The 23,657-nt window shown below is 45.3% G+C and overlaps 1 protein-coding gene across 2 annotated transcripts in view; it reads right to left on the reverse strand.

The window, feature by feature from the left end:
- The window catches only part of TFIP11 (tuftelin interacting protein 11), a 28,183-nt gene extending 14,460 nt beyond the window's left edge, over nt 1–13,723 (reverse strand). Inside the window, exons 1-10 of one of the 2 annotated variants that reach the window (XM_081174524.1) lie at nt 13,660–13,723; nt 12,619–12,686; nt 11,865–12,092; nt 11,449–11,602; nt 10,692–10,848; nt 9,960–10,087; nt 9,189–9,341; nt 7,084–7,599; nt 6,009–6,115; nt 4,360–4,528 (exon numbers count right to left, since the gene is read on the reverse strand). In XM_081174524.1, coding sequence (XP_081030650.1) covers nt 4,360–4,528; nt 6,009–6,115; nt 7,084–7,599; nt 9,189–9,341; nt 9,960–10,087; nt 10,692–10,848; nt 11,449–11,602; nt 11,865–12,070 — 1,590 coding nt within the window. In that variant the 5' untranslated portion in view covers nt 12,071–12,092; nt 12,619–12,686; nt 13,660–13,723. The remainder of the gene's footprint in view (nt 1–4,359; nt 4,529–6,008; nt 6,116–7,083; nt 7,600–9,188; nt 9,342–9,959; nt 10,088–10,691; nt 10,849–11,448; nt 11,603–11,864; nt 12,093–12,618; nt 12,687–13,659) is intronic. The other variant, XM_081174525.1, reaches the window with a different exon arrangement.
- Between the last annotated feature and the right edge of the window lie 9,934 nt (nt 13,724–23,657).

Here is a 23,657-nt window from a genome sequence, read left to right on the forward strand (position 1 = left end):
TACAGAGGTTTTTAGGATTTGCTAATTTCTATCGTAAATTCATAGGTAATTACTCCAAAATCACAACGCCACTGACTGATTGTCTAAGAGGCAAGGGGCCATTCAGATGGTCTGAGGAAGCACAGAAGGCCTTTGATAAATTAAAGGTGGTGTTTGCTTCAGAAAAATCTCTTATGCACCTAGATCCAAGTAAGCGCATAAAGGTAGAAACTGATGCCTCTGATAGGGCTATCGGGGCCATTCTGCTGCAACAGGACAAGGAAGGGGACTGGAGATCCTGTGCATTCTACTCTAGAAAATTAAATCAATCAGAACAAAACTACACCATATTTGATAAGGAACTTTTAGCTGTGCATGCTGCCTTTAAAGTGTGGAGACATTTTTGGAAGGGGCGTCACATCAGGTGGTGGTACAAACAGATCATAAGAATTTAGAGTATTGGAGAACTGCTAGACAGCTAAACCAAAGGCAAATTAGGTGGGCAGAGTTTTTTGCTGGGTTCAATTTTAGGATTGAGTACATACCTGGGCATCAAAACGTTCGTGCAGACGCGCTATCGCGCAAACCTGAGTATATGGAAGGGGAAGCACCTCCCAAGTTGTGAGAAATGCTGAGATCGGATCAGTGGGGGTGTGCAGCCGTAGTAGTGGACGGCAGGGAATTCCAGCGATTGACAGTAACAGATGAGTTTGCACAAAAGAAAATGGAGGAACTGAGAAAAGGTAGAGGGGAAGAGGAAGGTTTCAAAGAAAAAGATGGATTGTTGTACAGGAGAGGGGTGCTGTATGTACCTGCAGGTGAATTAAGAGGTAAAGTGTTGAGGCAACATCATGATAACCCGACTGCAGGACATTTTGGTAGAGAAAAGACCCTGTATCAGATCACACGGCAGTTCTGGTAGCCAAAGTTGAGGGAGGAAGTAACACAATATGTAAGAGGTTGTGAAGTATGTCAACGAGCCAAGGCACCCAGAGCAGCTCCCGCAGGGTTGTTGCAACCTATGCCCACGCCGGGAAGGCCTTGGGATGTGGTGTCTATGGATTTTGTAACGGATCTACCGTCATCGCATAGGCAAACAGTGATCTTTGTGGTGGTTGACATGCTAACCAAGATGGCACATTTCATACCATGTACCAAAATTCCGACCGCACAGGAAACTGCAAAGATGTTTTTAGATAATATTTTTAGGTTGCATGGTATGCCATCACAAATCATTTCAGATAGAGGGGCCCAATTTACATCACAATTTTGGAGGAGGTTAATGCAGTTACTAGATGTGGAGCTAAGCCTCACGTCGGCAAGACACCCGCAAACCAATGGGGAAGCTGAAAGAATGAATGCAACACTACAACAATATCTGAGGTGTTATGCTGGTTATCAGCAGAGCAGGTGGTTAGAGAAGTTGAGTCTAGCAGAGTTTGCGTATAATAATGCAATGCATGTGTCTACGGGCAGAGCCCCATTTGTGGCAAACTATGGCTTGCACCCAAGGGCGTTCCCAGGTCAAGAGGAGCAGTTAGCAGTACCGGCAGCAGAACAAATGATAGAGGAGTTGAGGTGCATTCATGAGATATTGAAGGAGGATTTGGAAGAAGCTAAAGAGGCTTACAAGAAAGCTGCAGACAGGCACCGGCGAGTTGGGGAAGAAATCCAAGTAGGTAGCTGGGTATGGCTGTCTACCAAGGGACTACCAATACGAGGGAGGTGTAAAAAGCTAGAACCAAGGAGATTGGGACCTTTCCAAGTAAAGGCTCAAATTAACCCAGTCGCTTTCAAGCTTCATTTGCCTGAAAATATGAGAATACACCCTGTATTTCTTTATTGTCAGTGTTTGTACCAGCACATAAGTATCAAATTTCAAGGGAACCACCTCCTTTCCCCACCATGATGGGGGAAGAGGAGACCGAAGTGGAAGAGATATTAGACTCGAGAATAAGTAGGAGGAAATTACAGTATTTGGTTGCATGGAAAGGGTTAGATGAGTCTGAGAACTCATGGGAACCAGCAGAAAAAATTAACATTCCAGAATTGCAGAGAGAATTTCAGAAAATATCCCCACAAGCCAAAACCCCATAACTGGCATCTTCAAGAAATTTTTGAAGAGACAGATAGCGAGGAAGAGGAGTTCATAGGGTTCGGTCCTTCAGAAACAGAGGAGAGCGAGGAGGAGGAAGGGGGGCTTAGGGGAGGGGGTGATGTCAGGGAAGAGTTAGATGTTTCCAGTTTCTCAGAGGGAGAAAGCATTCGCCAAGGGGGGAAGGAGAGCAGTGAATCTAACAGAAGAGAACAAGAGGGAGGGACCGGCTGTTTCCAGGAAAGGCCAGGGTTCAGTTCTAGCTCAGATTGGGAGGAGGGGAGATCCAAGCCAGCTCTAGCCAGGAGGGTAGGAAAAAGAGCGGGAAAGCAAAGGGAAGGGCGCCTTCACCATTTTGAGAGTGCCTGGTCATGGAGAAGCAGAGCTCAGAAGGTATCTGAAATAAGTGACTCTGAGGAATAATAGTTAAGAACCGTTTGTAAGAATGTTTTGTTAATACGCAATAAAAGGTTTTATAAAAGTGGATCTGCCCTGCCAGACCTTAAACTTTATTATGAAACAGCTGCCTTTTGTTGGCTGAGAGAAGGGCTACTTCTTGAAAATAGAAGTGTTGGATCTAGAAGGTTTTAACAATATATTTGGATGGCATGCATACTTGTGGTATGATAAAGTAAAAGCTCATAAAGCATTTAAAAATCATATTGTTAGAAAAGCATTGTTTAATGTTTGGATAAGATATAAGGATTTGTTAGGGGAAAAAACCCCAAGATGGTTGTCACCAACGGAAGCGAAGGCACAGAAAAAACTCAATATGGAGGCCAAATGGCCAAAATATTGGGAAATTCTGGAACAAGATGGAGAGAGAATAAAATTGCAGAGCTTTGGAAAATTGAAAAACAAAGTGCGAGATTGGCTCCATTATTATCAAATAATGGAGGCATACAAATTTGGACAAAAAAGTTGGGTTCCAGGTGGAAAAATCAAAATTGGAAACAGAATTGATAGATCCAAAAACTAAGAATTTGTCAAGAATGTATAACTTGCTGTTGAAATGGAATACTCAGGAAGAAACGGTGAAATCTGCTATGATTAAATGGGCACAAGATGTTGGACATAATATAATGATGGCTGACTGGGAACAGTTATGGACCACAGGTATGAAATTCACGGCATGTAATGCCCTAAGAGAAAATTTAATGAAAATGATTTATAGGTGGTACATGACACCAGTTAAGCTTCAAAAAATTTATCATCTGCCCGATAATAAATGCTGGAAATGTAATGAGACAGAAGGTACGTTCTTTCACCTTTGGTGGCTGTGCCCAAGGATTAAGGCATTCTGGGAGATGATTTATAATGAAATGAAAAAAGTATTTAAATATACCTTCCTTAAGAAACCAGAGGCCTTTCTCCTGGGCATGGTCAGCCAATTGGTGTTAAAGAAGGACAGAACTTTTTTTATGTATGCAACAACAGCAGCAAGAATACTCATCGCGAAATATTGGAAGAAATAGATTTACCCACCAGGGAAGAATGGCAGATGAAAGTGATAGACCATATGGGATTGGCAGAAATGACTGGCAGAATCCGAGACCAGGGAGAAGAGTCGGTGGAAGAAGATTGGAAAAAGTTTAAAGACTATTTACAGAAATACTGTAAAATTAAAGAATGTTAGAAAGATGTTGGAATGAAGCTATATGGCTTTAGTAGAAATGTTATAAGGAATTAAGTATAAATAGATTATTAGAGCATTAAAGGGAAAAATAAGGTTAGAATGTGTTAAGACAATTACAGGATAGAAAACAGAGGAAGATGGAAAGGAATTGCTGAAACAATCAATAGAAGTGGAATACGAAAAGGGAGGTGTGAGGAGGTCGAGGAAATTAGTGAAAGAAAGATAAGATATTGAAACTGGATTGTGTTTTAAATGGTTTTTGTTGTGTTTTGTTAGTTGTATGTTAATGTTTTGCAGTTTTTTTTCTTTCTCTTTTTTCTTTTTTGTACTGTATTGTATTATTGTATGTTTTTTCTTCTGTAGTTTTTTGTAACGTTGTGTTCAATTTGTTGGAAAACTAATAAATATCATTATTTTTTTAAAAAGGAATTTGTTCATATTTTCCCCAAAAAAATATAGTCCGGCCCACCACATGGTCTTAGGGACAGCTCATGGCTGAAAAAGGTTGCTGACCCCTGCTCTAACCTCTACACCACGCTGCCTTCGCAACAAGGGCTTTCTGGTTAAGCCTCCTGCCCCGCGCAACAAGCACCGCTGAAACTTCAATGCCCAGTGTGCCTGAGAGGAGCCCCAAGAGCCCCTCGTCTACCTCTTTCTGCAACTTGGGGCAGATCAGCTGGTCCAGAATGTTGTCTAGTATCCAAACAGGAATGATGTGCCCCCAGCTGTCAAGGAAGTCCACCATCGGGATGCAGTTCCGGGGCTGCCACTGTGCTACCACGTTCCGCACGTATGGCATCCAAGTCTCCCACATCAACCTGAAGGATTAAAAATCTCAATTAAGCGGGGCCAGGGGCAGATCCAAACCACGCTTTGCTTCTTCAGTAGGAACTAGGGGTGCTTTAAGAGATTTCCTTCTGGTGGACAATGCAAATGCAGCGACTGTGTCTTCAAAACCTCCTTTCCCAGCTTCTCTCTTGGGCTTAGGGCAAGTCTGAAATCTCTCTCTCGTGAGGTACACATGCCTGAGCAAGTTAGATGGACTCAAGGGTATACAGGCAGCAAAATGCTTTTCCATGTCATCAGCTTTTGCATTTCAAGCCTACGTGTTACTACAATATAGCCAGAGAAAGGAGGTGCATGGGCTGCTCCAAAGCTTTTGCTGGACTCCCAGCTCCCATCAGACCCAGCCTGCAAGGCTGACGTCAGGGATGAAGCAGGTTGTTGCCTATGCTATGGTCACCTTCAGGTTAGATTGCTGCAATGCATGATGTGTGGAGCTGCCTTTGAAGACAATTTGGAAACTGCAGCTGGTGCAGAAGTCAACAGCCAGCTTATTGACCAGCGCAGTAAAGATTTAGTAAAAATTGGAATTATTAAGGAGATGCAGGGGGAGAAACTATAATATAAGGGTCCACAAAAGGGGGGGAAGGGAAGTCCAAGGAGATAAGTTTATTGTTTTGCTTTTCTTTTTAACTGATGCTTATAAAATTTGAAAAATTGAGAAATAAAATTTTATTGACCAATGCAGGGGTAGTCTGAACCACATAATACCACTTCTGGCACAACTGGCTTGCAATTCACTTCTGGGCTCAATTCAAGGTGCTGGCTTTGACCTATGAAACCTTTCATGGCTCAGGACCCCAATAACTCAAGCACCACCTCCCCCCCCCCCCGCATGAACCAACTTGGAGCCTGGGTTAGTCATCCGAGGCCCTTCTCCATGTGTTCCCTCTGAGGGAGGCATGAAGGGTGCCATTCTCAGTGGTAGCTCCCCATTTATGGAATTGTCTCCCCAGTTGCATGGGGGTTGTGTGCTTGCATGAAACTGTAATTGAAACACCCTGTTCCGCCGCCGCAGCCCTCCACCCTGCCCTGTTAGTGACATCTTTTATGACATTTTTGGGTCACTTCCAGGTTTGGCACTGGACAACATAGTGGGAGTTGCCTGTATCTACAGTATTTTTAAGTGCCAGGCAAAAACACTTTTTTTCCATCAGGCCTTCAGCCTTTGATTTGGAGGGTTTTGATATATGTGGCCTGCTTCAATGCCTTTTTATAATTATGAATGCGTGTTGGCTTAAATTTATGTGCTCCCTTTTTTTATAAAGCACTTTCAGTTACTTTTGTATCTATAAAAAAGCAACTAATAAGTGCAATATATAATTATTATTAAGAAAATCCTCCCCGCGGCATTAAGGAAGGAATTGGATTAGCCAGGCCTGTTTGACCAGCACAGGGCTGCTCCTCCCTTGGAGAGAAACTTCCCTGCCAAACCTGCACAGACGCTATGTTCACCTGTGAAAAGCATCCGAGGCAAGGTCCTGCCCACCGTGCGACAGCAACTGGTCATTTTCCAGCAAGCTCTTCCACTTGGCTAGGATATCAGTGCCATACATGTGATCCTGGAGAGGAGAGGAGAGGCAGTGTGTTAGGTGTACAAGGCAATTGAGAGTCAAACGAAAAAAGGGAGCTCCTATTTGGAGAAAGAGGACAGCTCTTTCCCCAAGGCTGGCATGGCGTATTGGGTTTATTTGGAAGGCTTTCTATTTGGTAAGGTGTTCTTCCTCACCCTGGATGCTTTTGGGGTGCGATGGCCAGAGTGTAGGACTCTTGGCTAGGGAGATGCACCTACAAAGTTCACAGGGTGACCATGCGCCAGTCACTCTCTCTCAGCCTGGCCTACCTCACAGGGTTGTTGTGAGCAGCGGCATAGGTGCCCGGTGCGGCGCGTGCATCCTGCAGCTGGGGGCAGGGTGAGCCACCCATGGGAGCAGGGCATGCTGCGTGGAGCCTCTCCGCAGCCTCCCCTTCAGCTGTAGGGAGGCGGAGGGAGAGGCAGTGGGCAGGCGCAAGCCTCTCACTGCCATTTCAGGCAGCGCCAAGCCTACAGGCGCTCAAGCCACCACCTCACTCCCAGGAAATAAACGTGGCTCAGGCACGCTGCAGGCCCCGTAGTAATGCCGGCCCCTGCAGTGTGGCACCCAGTGTCAGCCGCATTTCTTTACATTTGTTGACTGAAGTAAAAGCTTTAGTGAACCCTATTTTAATTTATTTATTTTATATATATATAAAAACTCGTATTTTTGTCATTTTGTCCCGTCCCCCCACCTCAGTGATGACACCCGGGGTGGCCCGCACCCACCACACACCCCTTCCTCCGCCACTGGTTGTGAGGATAAAAAGAATAAAATGTTTGCACTCCCCTGCTAAACTCATTGGAGGGAGAGCAAGAAAAAAAGTAATTAAGAAACCCTTTATAGGCAGAAGGACAATTGGGGTTAGGGAAGCTGAGCTTGGCCAGCAAATGTGGGTGTTTGGCCACCCAATTGGCATGGCCCTTTTGCTGCTCCTGGTCTCTGAACCCACCCACCTTCAGAGGGTCCCAGTTTTTGAAGTAGTCCTTGACGAGAGGGAAGACAATGGCCACAGCCAGGTCCACGCGGTCGGACATCCGGTACTCTTCGTAGTATTTGTCCTGGAGGGTCTCAAAGATCCTGGCACACTCAGGCAGGGTCAGGGGGTCCTTGCAGTTGGGCTGCATCCGCCTCTCACACTCCTCCACCAGCTCCAGGACCTCGCTGAGGTTGCGCGTGTCTGCCTCCTCCCGCTCCAGGACCTCCGCCATCTTGTCGATCTCATGGGTCAGGTTGACCACCATGTCCCTCTCGTACTGCAGCTGCCGGTCATTCTGGATGATCTCCTGCTCCGTCAGGTCAATGAGGAGCTGCAGGTTGTGCTCCAGTTCAGGCAGACTGAAGGCCTGCGCCTTGGAGTCCTTGCCCAGCGGTGGAGGCAGCTGGGGGTTGTCGTCAGGGATGTTGTGCTTCTGGCTGATCTGGCTGTAGCTGTAATAGACTTTCTGCTCCCGGCCGGTCATGTCAATCACCTTCCAAACAAGCAAACAGAAAACCCCCAACAAGTTACAAGACCACTTTCAACCAACAGCAGGTACTGCTTCATGGTGTCCTGGTGAGCAGAATCTATACAAAGAGGGTAAAACAATACTTTTCAGAGGGCCAATGTGGGCTGCTGGAGTAGTAGGCGACCTTTCAAAGTCCAGTCAATTCAAATTCCAAAGCTTGCGTATTCCAGATGCAAACCTAAGTTTGGTACACTGCAGAATTACATTGCATCTTCTAACGAGCCCAGCACAGCCCAACACTTTTTGCCATTTGCAGTGATGGGACCGTCTGCAGGTTCAGAAGGGTCATAGAACCATAGAATCATAGAGTTGGAATAGACCACAAGGGCCATCGAGTCCAACCCCCTGCCAAGCAGGAAACACCATCAGAGCACTCCTGACATATGGTTGTCAAGCCTCTGCTTAAAGACCTCCAAAGTAGGAGACTCCACCACACTCCTTGGCAGCAAATTCCACTGTCGAGCAGCTCTTACTGTCAGGAAGTTCTTCCTAATGTTTAGGTGGAATCTTCTTTCTTGTAGTTTGGATCCATTGCTCCGTGTCCGCTTTTCTGGAGCAGCAGAAAACAACCTTTCTCCCTCCTCTATGTGACATCCTTTTATATATTTGAACATGGCTATCATATCACCCCTTAACCTCCTCTTCTCCAGGCTAAACATGCCCAGTTCCCTTAGCCGTTCCTCATAAGGCATCGTTTCCAGGCCTTTGACCATCTCTCCACTCCCACTTACCCCAGTGTGACCTTGGCTCCACCACTGCCCTCTTCTCCTGGGAAACCCAAGGGCTGACTACCATTTATTTCAGAGGACAGGGCAGGACTTAGCCCTAGGGCTCATGAGCCAATAATGAAATTAACCACAGACACCCAATGCCAACCGGCCATTTTTAAGAGCTGTACTTCTGTATGTCAAGGATTTGGGCTTCTAGGGAGGACGTGGGCTCTTGACTTCCCTTTCCAGTTTAAATCAAGCCAGGCAATTGTTCCAGAATGCAGCAGAGCTCTCTGTTGCTTTTCAAGCATTACATACAGAGGCAAGTTTGGACTTGCCAACATGAAAGGGCACAAGAGCTAACAGGTCAGAATAGGTCATGCCAGTCATCTGATTACAACCTCAATCATGGAGGAATATTAAGGAAAAAGAAAGCCAGCTAACTCTTGAACCTGGGAGAAAAGCTTCCTTGGCTCATCCTGGAGGTAGTCATCATCTTTCCCTCAGCAGAGGGACCTGTTACAAGCCAGTCAAAGCTTCACCTCGCCGAGGACAAAGGTCAGAGAACGAGCCAGGAGGAGAGCGCTCTGAGTAGTTACTAGCCAGGACAGCTCTGCTGTGTCTCCACTGTTGAAGGCAGCAATGCTCCCAAAGACAAGTTTCTGGAAACCGCAGGAGCGAGGGCTCTCATGCTTGGACCTTGCTTGTGGATTTCCCACATGCAGCTGGTTGGCCACTGTCAGAAGATGATGAACTACATGGGGCCCCCTTGGCCTTATCCAGCAGGCTCTTTCTAAGTTTTTCTGAAACCTGCCCCATCTTGCTTTGGACAATCAGCCTCACCTTCACTTGTGCCAGCTCCTTCTGAGGTGCCGACAGTTGCTTCCCGGCCCGGCCTTTGGCTTTCAGTTCCTCCACAGTCTTGTAGGTGTACTTTGGCTTCTTCTTGCCCCCACCTGGGTCCTTCCGCCACTGGCTGAGCTCCTTCTGGAACTCCTGGGGTGTAAGAAGAGATGGGAGAAGTGCAAGATGGAGGAGGAAACACTCCACTGGGGACTGCAGAGCACCAAACCCTTTCCTTGGTCTGGGGCTGAGCAGGGAATATTGCCAGTGGACTATGTCCAGGGGAGGGGAGGGGGGGTTCACTCTTTTAAAGGTCTGCGCCAACAGGCACCAACCAACCCTAGCTCTGGTCCACAATATGGTCTTCTACAGGACATGCCTGAAAGCAAAAAGCAAGGCTTTAACTCTCTCAGTCCTACCAGCTGCCAACATAAGTTGTTATGTGTACAGAAATGAACTGCCAACCCAGGTTCCAAGAACTGCTTTGTACCCCGTTTAAACGTTTGCCAAGGGAAGAAAGAATCACAGAATTGTAGAGTTGGAAGGGACCCAAAGCATCATCTAGTACAACCCTCTGCAGTGCAGGGATCACAGCTGCTCTCACGCACAGAGCCAGATACAACAGTCAAATGCAGAAGGCAGAATTTGTTAGGATGTAAACACCATTGTAAGAAATCACTACATTTCTTCCATACAGGTCCCCAAATGTGGCAATGAGGAGAGTTGGGGGAGGGGGAGAAATGAGGAGAAGGAAAGGGAGGGCGGGAATACCTCCTCTGCCTCTTCGTCTGAGTCAACAACAGGGAAGTCCTGCAAGGACTGTGTGGTTCGCTCAGAGCCATACGCCCCTATGGCTGCCTTGCCTTTCCTCTGCTTAGCTTCAATAGGGTTGATGATACCTAAGAAAATTCACAGCTGTTAGTGAAGTGAATATAAGAACACAGAATGATCAGAGCTGCCTGGAAAGGGAGGCAAAATAGCCCAGCAGCAGCTCTACTATTCCCTGCGCTTGAGCCCTGGTTGGCTCTTCTATTTTCAGAAAGCCTGCCCCCCATATATTTCCCCACCCACATCAAAAAGAGCTGATGGGGTTGCATCTCTTGGTCTTAAAGGGCCAGGCAGTTAATTAGCCCTGTGGCACTCTGGGAAAGGAGTGCTGCTGCTTCCCCTACTGTTCATCCTGGATGAAGTGCAATTTTCCTATCTGGACATTTCATGTTAACCAGAATCTTTGCAAGTAGCCACTGTTTAACGCCTTCCCCAACCTGGTGCCTTCCAGATGTGTTAACTACAAGTCCCATCAGCCTCTGCCAGCACAGCTGACGGTCGGGTTGGCCAAGGCTGGTTTACAATTTCTGTGCCAGTTTTACATACAGATCAAAATTAACTGATAGGCTGATTCTGCTTGAAGGAGAAAGAAAGGCAGATACCAACTTGGTTTTTGTTTTCCTGGCATCTTCTTAAAAGCCTGTACAACAAATCAAGTGGGGTGCTGGGCCATACCTTGAGCATTCTTTCCAAGGCCCCTTCCAGGCACATAGCCCATTTTTTGAAGAAGTTTCTGCCCAATTCCTTTTGTATGCCTCTCCCAGCTACCAAAGTCCATAAAAGATTTGGTTCCTCCTATGAAGCCCTTCTGGCTCGGTTTGAAATTGCCACCCTGTTAAAACACACACAAAAAGATGAATTAAATATCATAGTTCATGGGTAGGCAAACTAAGGCCCAGGGGCTGAATCTGGCCCAATCGCCTTCTAAATCCGGCCGGCGGACGGTCCAAGAATCAGCGTGTTTTTACATGAGTAGAATGTGTCCTTTTATTTAAAATGCATCTCTGGGTTATTTGTAGGGCCTGCCTGGTGTTTTTACATGAGTAGAATGTGTTTTTATTTAAAATGCATCTCTGGGTTATTTGTGGGGCATAGGAATTCATTCATATTCCCCCCCCCAAAAAAAATCTGCCCCCCCCCACAAGGTCTGAGGGTCAGTGGCTTGGCCCCCTGCTGAAAAAGTTTGCTGACCCCTGTCCTAGTTCATTCAGTGCCTGGCTCTACTGACAGCTCTATTACTAAAGCACTGGTGTGTCTCAGTCCATACATTTATTTGGGGTGTTTATAGTTGAGACTGTGCACATTCCACACCAACAAAATCCAGATTGTGTGGTTCTTCCTGTTGCGGTTAGTGCTTCCTGAGGTTCTTTAAGACACTCCAGAACCACAATTAAAATGCAGTGATTTATGGCCCAATTAACTAAGAACTCACTGTCTTTAACTTCTTTGGCACAAACTCTTTGGGGATTTCTTCCTGCTTCAGTGGCTTCTCATCCTCATCAGAATCTTCATCTGTTATCTCATCAGCTGCTGGCTTCTTTAGCCCAGCACTGATAAAGTTAACAGGCGCCGAGTAATCTTTAGACCTGGGTTAAGAAAAAATATATTTATTCAGAGATGTTTCTGTGGTCTACAGATATGCATTTAGACATGAGATAGCTTTTTCCTGATTAAATTCACTGTTGAGAGACATCTATGCTACTTGTCACGTTAATATCGCAAAATCAGAAGCTGACATATACAATCAAGGGAGGTGTTAATCAAGGGTTTGGAAACAGGGGTGCAGAACCTTCAAGAACAGCCTCACAAATCACAACATTCCCGATCGCTTCCTCAGGGGGCCAGTACCGTTTGCCCCCAAAGCTGGGCCTCTCATCATCAGAATCGTGCTCAGCCCACATGCCATAGGTGGCCTCCTCCTTGGTCTGCCAGTGGCGCTGCCGGTTGGGATTGAACTCATTCTGAAGGTCCCAGTCGGTGATCTCAAATTTCTCCATCTCCACATCGTCATCATCAGCAGCGTCATTTTTGCTGTACAAATGGGACAGCGACATGATGCCTTGTTGGAGTAAGAAACTGGCATAGGTATGGGGAGAAGAAGCAGAAGATGAAGAAATAACCCAGGAAGCTCCCTGTGCACATTCCCCAACCCCTCAACCTGCTCCCTGACCTAGCTCTCTCCCTCTGACCATTCCTTTCCCCACTCTGTGTCTATATGTGATCCCCTGCCTGCCCCTCATCTCCCAAAATACTGTCTTCTGGCACACACACAAGCCACCTTGCCTCTACTCCTAAACCTGGCCCCAGGTTCCTCTACAATCTTAACCTTTGCTGCTGCCCACTCTCCCTCCTGGTTATTCCTACAATTACCCCAATATAAAATGATTAAGGGTATGTGTGCCTCCCCGATTTTGGGACTTTTTAATTAAGAGAAAAGGTGAGCAAGAGGTATGACAAGATAGAAGTGACTCTTCTCCCTCTCATAGCCCATGACATTGGTGTTAAGAGTGTCAGATGAGGGCCTGGGAGATCAGGGTTTGAATTCCCCAACTAGCCATAAAGTTCACTGGGTGACCTTGGGGGAGTCACTGCCTCAGCTTACCTCACAGGGCTGTTGTGGGGACCCGGAGGGGGAGAATCAGCTTGAGCTCTTGAAAGAAAAGGTGGTGCCTAAATGCAACAAAGAAATATAATAATGATGACAAGTGAGGTGCGCATTGGAAGATTCAGGACAGACCCAAGGAAGCACATTGTTAAGTGACGGAACTCCCTCCCGCAGGAGGCAGCGGTGGCTATTAACTTGCAGGCCTCCGGAGAGGCCTGGGCAAACTCACAGAGGGTGGTAAGGCTAGCGATGGCGACCAGGCAGGTTCTTTTTATCATATGTGCTGTCTTGTAGTAAGGTTGAAGCTTACTGGGATACAATATATAATGAACTGAAAAAGATGTTTAAAATGACAAACTTGTAAAAAAAATCCCAGAAGCCTTCCTTTTGGGAATTATAGGGACAGAACTACCAAAACCCAAACTGTATAGAAATTTATTCATGTATGAGACTACAGCGGCAAGAATGTTGCTTGCCCAAAAATGGAAAGTCCCAGCAAAAGAAGAATGGATACAAAAACTTATGGAATATGCAGAAATAGAGAAACTTACCAGAAAAATACGAAATCAAAATAACAAACTTTTTATAAAATAATAGAAATGGTTTATTGAATATTTATTAAATATTTACAAACAAACTAAACAGATAAGAACATTGGCAGGATTACTGTAATAACCCGCAGTTTTAAGAGAGTATGTATTTAAAGTAGATGAATAAATGAGTAAATTAATTTGGAATATGCAGAAAACATTAAAAATAAATTTAAGGAAAATCAAGAGGGGGAAGGAAGTCGAGTTTTGAAATGTTAAAATTATTGAAGTGTATAAAACTGAAAATCAATAAAAGGGGATGGCGACCAGGCAGAGTGGCTCTGGCCGGGCTCGAGGGGCCTCATCCGGCTGCCTCCCTCCGCAGCACCACCGGGGCGCCGCTCCTCGCGGAGCCTCCAGGCCCAGCGGCAGTCTGCCCGGGACTCCTCGGGAGGCGCCGCGCCTGCTGGGCCCCTCCCGCTCCGGGCCCCCCCCCCGCCTCACTCACCGCCTCGCCCGCCCGTCGCCCGAGGCAAGGAGACGCGCATGCGCAACCGGCCGCTTCCGCCGGAACCAGGAACCATAGAGGCGGAAGGAAGGGCGCCGGGAGGGAAAAGGCCCCTCCTTCCCTCGGACTCGGTGGTCCCGGCGGAGGACGGAGCCCTCTCGGAAGAAAGGAAGGTGGGGGGAGAGGATCCCCTGACCATGGGCAGAGTGCCCTTCCTTCCAGACTGTGTGTGCCCCGCCCGCTCCCCAATTCGGAGCCCGCTTTTGTTTGGCTCTTGGCGGCGAGACTTTTGCAGCCCGCATTCACACGTGGCGTCGGCAACACGCGGGTTCCAGAGGCGTGTCCGGGAGGGAAGTCTTTGCCAAAGCAGCCACGGCTCCAGCTGGAGGAGCAGGCAAGCGGCCCCCGACCCCTCCACGGAGCCCCTTGTGGGCTTTTGATGCTTCTTACTTGCCCGGCTTGTGGGTTTAGAATAATTTATAAATGAGCCAGTAGATTTTGGTTTATTTGGCCAGGTTTATAATTCTCCTTTCAACAACACTTTGTAGATTTTTCATTTTACAATCAAGAGATATATAAATTTTATGAAATAAACACCAGAAAGTTTCCTAGCTAATAATTGCTGCCAAATGTGTTCATAGAATTATATAATTGTAGAGTTGGAAGTGTTCCCAAAGGTCATTTAGTCCATCCCCTTGCATAGTTAAGAGAGTCCCTGACAGATGACCCTCCAGCCTCTGCCTAAAAATGTTCCTTGCGGGAGAGTCCACCCCTTCCAGCTTGACTATGTACTCAGGAATAGCACCTGCTCTTCCTGAAGATCTAGACAGGTTCTAGGTTGCACACACATTTTTCTTCTATTATGCTATCTCCACACAGGGATATTGTCTTTGAGAATCCACACTATGGAAAACGGGGTGGGGGGTGGAGAGAGAGGCAGGCAGGCAGGGCTGTGATTTGACAAATTGTCTTCAATAGATTTCCACTTCTCAGTGGATGTGTTACTGGAAACTGGTGGGGGAAAACAAACAGCCTGCATTGCTTCAAGAGCATTGCCGGCCAAAAGACATCAGAGTGGCCACCGCCATTTCTTTCCATAAAGGACTTGGACTAATGGGGGGCTGACAAACAGGGGAAAGTTGTATTGTAAGGACATTTTCTCTCTTTTTGACCTCCAGCCCTTGTGCTTAAAGCTTATGTGTAAAAGCAGCAAGAATAGTCTCAAAATTACATGATTGCCTCAAGATATCCAACTAATATAGGACTAGTAAATAGTATCTTCTATGTATTTTGTGTTATTAAGTAGGAATGTTGAATAACTATGTCTGCTAATTATGTATTACTCCTACAGAGGGGGGACCCAATTTTGTGTATAATTGTTATTATGTTTAATGTATAGTGCATACCTATGAACAGTAGAAGTGGGACGTTGGTGGCGCTGTGGTCTCAACCACCGAGCCTCTTGGGCTTGCCGATTGGAAGGTCGGTGGTTCAAATCCCCGTGATGGAGTGAGCTCCCATTGCTCTGTCCCAGCTGCTGCCAACCTAGCAGTTCAAAAGCATGCCAGTGCAGGTACCGCTCCGGCGGGAAGGTTAATGGCGTTTCTGTGCGTTCCTCTGGTTCGCCAGAAGCGGCTTTGTCATGCTGGCTACATGACCCGGAAAAACAGTCTGTGGACAAACGTCAGCTCCCTCGGCCTATAGAGATGAGCGCGCAACCCCAGAGTCATCCGCGACTGGACCTAACAGTCAGGGGTCCTTTAGCTTTGCCTTTTTATGAACAATAGAAGGGTTTGGCTTACACCCCAATGGCATGGAGGATTCTCATGCACTTCATGCTTTCTAATAGATCAGGCTATTGTGTAGTTCAATATTTAGATTAGATCAATTTATGACCACATTTCCTCATCCCACCTCTTCAGTGTGCAAACCTCCTCTACCCATTTTTAAATTGTTTTCATTTGTTTTACCATGGAGAAGCTTCAGGATCCAGGAAAGACCAGATAACAGGAAGGGTATATGTTTTGATTTAGCAGGAATGATCCCATATAGAGTTAAATTGACTAATTTAGACAACTGCCCTTTTTAGAATGGTTTTTAACAGGTTGGTTTGAGGGGTTGAGAACCATGGGGCTAGGGGGCTCCGCTAGGGGCGCCACGGAAGATAGCCAACAATACCATCTCTCCAGCTTCCACGAGGTAATTTAGAGGCTGAGGTGGGAGTAATCAGCCTCCCAAATACTTCCCGGTGGAAGGGAAGATGCAGTCTCATCTGCAGCTGTCCACAAACCACCCCTGAGTTCGTAAAGAAGGAGGGGGTGGGGGCACTGGATGGAAAGCCCTCGAGGGAGTTCGGATCTCCTGGACGCTGTCTCTGTGAGCACTTCAAATTTCATTTCTTAAGATAAAGATTGGATTTAAGAATTTTGGACATGCTTCGGGCGAAGAAAGGGTAGTTAATCTGCCAACTACAGCCACTGAGGTGTCAAGAATGACGGGAGGAAGAAAGATAACATCAAAGAATAACATCTAAACCGGTTGCAACGGAACGGAAAGGGGGGGGGATAAAACTTTTTCTTTTTCTACTATGATAATACCTAACAAGCCCCTCCCCCCAAAGAACCGTCTACATTTACTTATAGCAAGTGAGATCGGAAAATATAAACTGTGTGGAAATAATAATATTAACTAAAGCCTTTGTTCTTTGAAATACTTGGAAGAAGATAAAAGACTCTCCTGTGACGCACCTTTAATCAGGATCCGCCATTATAAGACAGAGTGAGTTGCAGAGATTAATAGTCATAGGGGGAGGCGAGCTCTTACTTTGTTATTATATCTGTATTTCAAGTCCGATTTGGCAAACCTCCTCTGGAAAGACTAATGTTTGGTGCAACCTGTCTGAGAAAATTAATGAGCAAACGCCTAGATTTTATTTCATCGGAATTGAGAGAAGATGGCGTCTGCCACCAGAGAAGGACTTTTGGATTGATTCGACATAAACACCAGCATGTGAGGACATACTGCAAATAAAAGACTTACCAGCTGAAGGGGAAAAAAGGAGAGTCACACAGAGTTCACACAGAAGCATATTATTGTTCATTTCAGCTTGCCTGTGGAAACAACTCAGAGGCTATGAAAGAAAGAAGGATAACAGCAGGAACATTTAAAGAAGCAACTATTGGGCACTCAAAGCAGTAGAAACATAAGATGATTGGACCCCGCTGAACTTGAAGCATGGGAAGCCCCAACAAAAATTTATAATTTAGCAAAATATTTGGACTTTATTTGTATTTGCATAATTTGGAATATTTAATGTGATTTGATTGGATTGTTAAAATGGAAAACTTAATAAAAATTATTATTAAAAAAGAGAGAACCATGGGGCTATATAAATTCTAACTGGGCTCAGTTCTAATTGGACAAGTGTATCCCAAGTGCAATTAGCTTTCTTTGGTTCCTTTAATAGCAATTGTGCAACACACCGCTTGAGCCCAGGACCAAAGCCAAAGTATAACCCCATGGGTGGTCCAGATGGGGCATTTCTCTCCAGGGAAAGTTGCCACCTTGCTACATGAGATGCTCCTTAAGGTCCATCACTGCAAGCCCTAACCATGGGTGCATTATGACGGGTTGTTGCTGTGAGTCTGCTGAACGTACAAGGGCCAGGAGGCTAACTTTGACACCTGAGAACACAAAAAGGCAGAAACAAAACAAACTGCATTTTCCAATCATTTTTGGACCTTCCTGCTGAGTGAAAAGAATAGAACACTACTGAGAAAATGTTTCACCCAAGTAATTGAGTAAAAGAACGCAATGTGTTTTGTGTTTTTAATGTGATATCCCATGTCCACCTATGCGCACTGCTTCACTTGTGAATAGCCTTAAGAGGTCTGACATGCAAGTTTCTTCAGGTTAACACAAAAGCATCCATTTACAAAACATGGTTATTATTTGTGGGGCAAATTTTTTTAGTACAAATTATACCCTCAGAGGGGGGATTGTTATAGGAATTCTAAGGTCTCACATATATATAAATGAAATGTTCATAAATGTACAAGGCAAACGGATACGTAAGTATATAAACCATGTTTCTGAAATACTACAGGAGAGCAATCCTGAAGCCATTTTGACTCTTCCAGTGACCTCAAATATTCTCTGCAGTGAGGAAGGAAATGGGAAAAATCTTCCCATTGTCTCTTTGCTCACAAATCCTGTCTTAAGGGTGTATTGTGCATGAATAGGGTGAGCCTGTGGCATGGATTCAGGAACTAAGTATTTAGAGTGGGCTTTCTTCCGGGCAGCGGGCTTTCTTCCGGGCAGACACTTGTCTGACAATACGAGGAATATAATTAATATTTTAGAAAAATTACAAGTGAAGATTAATACTAAAGCAGTTTTGATATTTGTGGACGCGGAGAAAGCCTTTGACAATATTTCCTGGAGTTTTATGAAGAAGAATTTATTGGGGATGGGGGTTGGTCAAGGCTTTGGAAACGGTATAGGTGCAATTTACTCAGAACAAAAGGCTAAATTAATTGTGAACAATGTAGTGACGGAAGAATTTAAGATTGAAAAAGGAACACGACAAGGGTGCCCAATCTCTCCATTGCTTTTTATTTCGGTCCTGGAGGTTTTGCTAAATATGATTAGAAGGGACCAATTGGTAAAAGGTATACAAGTGGGAGCCAAACAGTACAAATTGAAAGCATTTGCTGATGACTTGGTATTGACTTTACAGGAGCCAGAATCAAGCACTAAAAGAGTATTAGAATTGATTCAAGAATTTGGTCAGGTAGCAGGATTTAAGTTGAATAAGATGAAAACTAAAGTTCTAGAGAAAAACCTAACTGAGATTGAGAGAGATGAGTTTCAGAAGGAGACGGGATTGTCACTGGTTAAGAAAGTGAAATATCTAGGGGTTAACATGACTGCTAAGAATGTGAATTTATTTAAGGATAACTATGAAAAATGCTGGACTGAAGTGAAAAAGGATTTAGAAATATGGTCAAATTTGAAGCTATCGTTGTTAGGCCGAATTGCTGTGATAAAAATGAACGTATTGCCAAGAATGCTGTTTTTGTTTCAAACATTGCAAATTTTGGATAAAATGGACTATTTCAAGAAGTGGCAGAGAGATATCTCTAGATTTGTCTGGCAGGGCAAGAAGCCTCGTATAAAATTTAAGATATTAACTGATGCTAAAGAAAGAGGTGGATTTGCCCTGCCAGACCTTAAACTTTATTATGAATCAGCCGCATTTTGTTGGCTGAGAGAATGGATGCTTCTTGAAAACATGGATGTGCTGGATTTGGAAGGTTTCAACAACGTATTTCGTTGGCATGCATACGTGTGGTATGATAAGGTTAAAGCACACAGAGCGTTTAAAAACCATATTGTCAGAAAGGCATTGTTTAAAGTTTGGATAAGATATAAGGATTTGCTAGAAAACAAAACCCCAAGATGGTTGTCACCAATGGAAGCAAAGGCTCAGAAAAAACTCAATATGGAGGCCAAATGGCCGAAGTATTGGGAAATCTTGGAACAAGAGGGAGACAGAGTAAAACTGCAGAGCTTTGAAAAATTAAAAAACAGAGTACGAGATTGGCTCCATTATTATCAAATAATGGAGGCATATAATTTGGACAAAAAATTAGGCTTCCAGGTGGAAAAATCAAAATTGGAAACAGAATTGTTATACCCTAAAGTTAAGAATTTGTCAAGAATATATAACTTGCTGTTGAAATGGAATACTCAAGATGAAACGGTGAAATCTGCTATGATTAAATGGGCACAAGATGTTGGACATAATATTATGATGGCTGACTGGGAACAGTTATGGACCACTGGTATGAGGTTTACGGCATGTAATGCCTTAAAAGAGAATCTAATGAAAATGATTTACAGGTGGTACATAACACCAGTCAAGCTTGCAAAAATTTACCATTTGCCCGATGTCATGGGAATTGGGGTTGCTTGTGTGTAAACCTCTAGCTGTTCCGAACTGCTTAGGGGCGGTTGTGTCTTTCCCTGACTGAGCTGCTTGGGTGCTGCTGCTCAGTCGCTCGACGAATCCGTGAGTGGGCGTCTCCTAAATTTCCTCCAGCATAAGAATTCCTTAACGGACAACCTTCGCCTCGCCTCTCTGCGCGTAACCCTTCTGCACAGAGTGGGCGTGCCTAGTGGTGCTCCTTCACCCTCCTCACTGACTTCACTGCCAGAGTCTCGGAGCCTCTCCTCCGAGATGCTTTCTCCCTCTCCCTTCTTCCTGGTGTCACCTGGACATTCTTCCCCAGATGACGTTCTCTCTCTACCCTTACTCGTTCCCTCTCCTACAGCGTCTGGAAGACTCGCCTCCCCCCTCTGCTCCGATGTCAGTTCCCTGACACCCGATAACAAATGTTGGAAATGTAATGAAACTGAAGGTACATTCTTTCACCTTTGGTGGACATGCCCAAAGATTAAGGCATTCTGGGAGATGATCTATAATGAAATGGAAAAGGTATTTAAATATACCTTCCTGAAGAAACCAGAGGCCTTTCTCCTGGGCATGGTCAGCCAATTGGTACCAAAGAAGGATAGAACTTTTTTTATGTATGCTACAACAGCAGCAAGAATACTTATCGCAAAGAACTGGAAGACACAAGATCTACGCACCCGGGAAGAATGGCAGATGAAGCTGATGGACTACATGGAATTGGCAGAAATGACTGGCAGAATCCGAGACCAGGGAGAAGAGTCGGTGGAAGAAGATTGGAAAAAATTTAAAGTATATTTACAAAAATATAGCAAAATTAATGAATGTTAGAAGGATGCTGGAATGAAGTTATATGGCTTTAGCAGAAATGTTATAAAGAATTAAGTAAAAATGGATTGTTAATGGGCCAAAGTGTAAAATTTAAGGTCAGATTGGGTTAAGGTAAATTATGGGGGGGGGGGGACTGAGTAAAATGGAAAGGATTTGCTGAAATAGCTAAATTGAGTTAGAATACAAAAAAGGGAAGTGTGAGGAGGTCGATGAAACAAGTAAATGAAAGGTAAAGATATGGAATATTGGATGTGTGTTTTAGTGTTTTTGTTTCTTTTTGCTGTATTGTTGTATTGGTTTTTTATGTTTTCTTTTTATGTATTGTATTGTAATGTATGTTCTGTTAATTTCTCTATTGATGTCCTTTTTTCTTTTTTCTGTAATCTTTAAACTTTTAATAAATATCATTAAAAAAAACAACAACAGGAACTAAGTATTTAGCATCTCAAAAGGAATGGCCAGGCTGCCCAGGTAAACCAATCAGTATCCTGCTAGACAGGATTTCTGCTGTAGACCGTCCTTTCTGTGATGTATGTATGATGTTTGGGGGGGCGGTCTTGAGCTACAGGGTAAAATGGTAAAGGTACCCCTGCCCGTACGGGCCAGTCGTGTCCGACTCTAGGGTTGTGCGCTCATTCTCACTTAAGAGACCGGGGGCCAGTGCTGTCCGAAGACACTTCCGGGTCACATGGCCAGCGTGACAAAGCTGCTCTGGCGAGCCGGCACCAGTGCAGCACACGGAAACGCTGTTTACCTTCCTGCTATAAAGCAGTCCCTATGTATCTACTTGCACTTAGGGGTGCTTTCCAACTGCTAGGTGGGTAGGAGCTGGGACCGAAAGATGGGAGCTCACCCCGCCGCGGGGATTCGAACCGCCGACCATATGATCGGCAAGTCCTAGGCACTGAGGTTTTACCCACAGCGCCACCCCTACAGGGTAGGCAATTGCAAAAGTCCATATAAGAGCTGACCTTGAGCCAGACATCCTGGAGAGTGAAATCAAATGGGCCTTAGAAAGCACTGCTAATAACAAGGCCAGTGGAAGTGATGGTATTCCAGCTGAACTATTTAAAATTTTAAAAGATGATGCTGTTAAGGTGCTACACTCAATATGCCAGCAAGTTTGGAAAACTCAGCAGTGGCCAGAGGATTGGAGAAGATCAGTCTACATCCCAATCCCAAAGAAGGGCAGTGCCAAAGAATGCTCCAACTACCGCACAATTGCACTCATTTCACACGCTAGAAAGGTTATGCTTAAAATTCTAGAAGGAAGGCTCAAGCAGTATGTGGACCGAGAACTCCCAGAAGTGCAAGCTGGATTTAGAAGAGAAAGAGACCAAATTGCAAACATGCGCTGGATTATGGAGAAAGCTAGAGAGTTCCAGAAAGACATCTACTTCTGCTTCATTGACTATGCAAAAGCCTTTGCTGTGTCAACCACAGCAAACTATGGCAAGTTCTTAAAGAAATGGGAGTGCCTGATCACCTCATCTGTCTCCTGAGAAATCTCTATGTGGGACAAGAAGCTACAGTTAGAACTGGATATGGAACAACTGATTGGTTCAAAATTGGGAAAAGAGTACGACAAGGCTGTATATTGTCTCCCTGCTTATTTAACCTATATGCCGGAAGAAATAGCAACAACCTCAGATATGCAGATGACACAACCTTGATGGCAGAAAGTGAAGAGGAATTAAAGAACCTTTTTTTGAGGGTGAAAGAGGAGAGCACAAAATATGGTCTGAAGCTCAACATCAAAAAACGAAGGTCATGGCCACTGGGCCCATCACCTCCTAGCAAATAGAAGGGGAAGAAATGGAGGCAGTGAGAGATTTTACTTTCTTGGGCTCCATGATCACTGCAGATGGTGACAGCAGCCACGAAATTAAAAGACACCTGCTTCTGGGGACAAAAGCAATGACAAACCTAGACAGCATCTTAAAAAGTAGAGACATCACCTTGCCAACAAAGGTCTGTATAGTAAAAGCTATGGTTTTCCCAGTAGTGATGTATGGAAGTGAGAGCTGGACCATAAAGAAAGCTGATCGCCGAAGAATTGATGCTTTTGAATTATGGTGCTGGAGGAGACTCTTGAGAGTCCCATGGACTGCAAGAAGATCAAACGTATCCATTCTTCAGGAAATCAGCCCTGAGTGCTCACTGGAAGGATAGATTGTGAAGCTGAGGCTCCATTACTTTGGCCACCTCATGAGAAGAGAAGACTCCCTGGAAAAGACCCTGTTGTTGGGAAAGATGAAGGGCGCAAGGAGAAGGGGACGACGGAGGACGAGATGGTTGGATAGTGTTCTCGAAGCTACCAGCATGAGTTTGACCAAACTGCGGGAGGCAGTGGAAGACAGAATTGCCTGGCGTGCTCTGGTCCATGGGGTCACAAAGAGTCGGACACGACTAAACGACTAAACAATAACAATATAAGAGCTTGTGCACCATTGTTCTGGGTTCCTCTCCTTCCTCCCTGTGGGGGGGGGGATGGAGGATGGAGGACCCTGTTGCAACAGTTTAATAAAGGTGCTCACTAGCTGCTTTGCTTCTCAATATTCTCGTACCAATAGAGAACCTACATAAGGACTCTCTCTGTATGGGCTCTTGGATACCCCATAAGGGATAAAGGAGCAGAAATTTTCTTATAAGAAGTGGGACAACATTTCCCCAGCCCTACCCAAAATGAAGAGTTGCTGATGACCCCCTTGGAGGGAACCACTCCTGGAGCCCCTGTCTGAGCCAAGACTAGAGCCTCCTCCGTGAGAAAGTGGGACCCCCACTCAAATACCTCTGCCCAGCCAGGCCCTCTGACTCACAGCCCCCCCCCCCGGCACAGCAGCCTCCCTCTCAATGCTCCGCTGGGCCTCCGTGCCAATAACCAAGCTGGCTCCAAATGGCTTCTGGTAGCTTTTGAGCGTGATCAAATATTAATCTCACAAAATGGGGGGGGGGGTAGAACAGGGGGAACACGCCGGCAGAGCCATCAAAGATTCATGCGCCCACTGCCAGCACATGGCAGCACATCCATTACGGCAGCCAGGTGCTCACCTCGGTCTGGGAAGTTCATTTTGTGGCTGGCTGGCTGGCTTGCTAGCTGCTCCTTGCTCTCCAAAAACACCCAGGCGGGAGAGAGATTCTCTGTGGTGGGGAGGGAGGGAGGGAAGAAGGACAAGGTCAGATGCTGAGCAGG

The sequence above is a fragment of the Podarcis bocagei genome, assembly GCF_964188305.1.
Source record: "Podarcis bocagei genome assembly, chromosome: 16".
Lineage (NCBI taxonomy): Eukaryota > Metazoa > Chordata > Lepidosauria > Squamata > Lacertidae > Podarcis > Podarcis bocagei.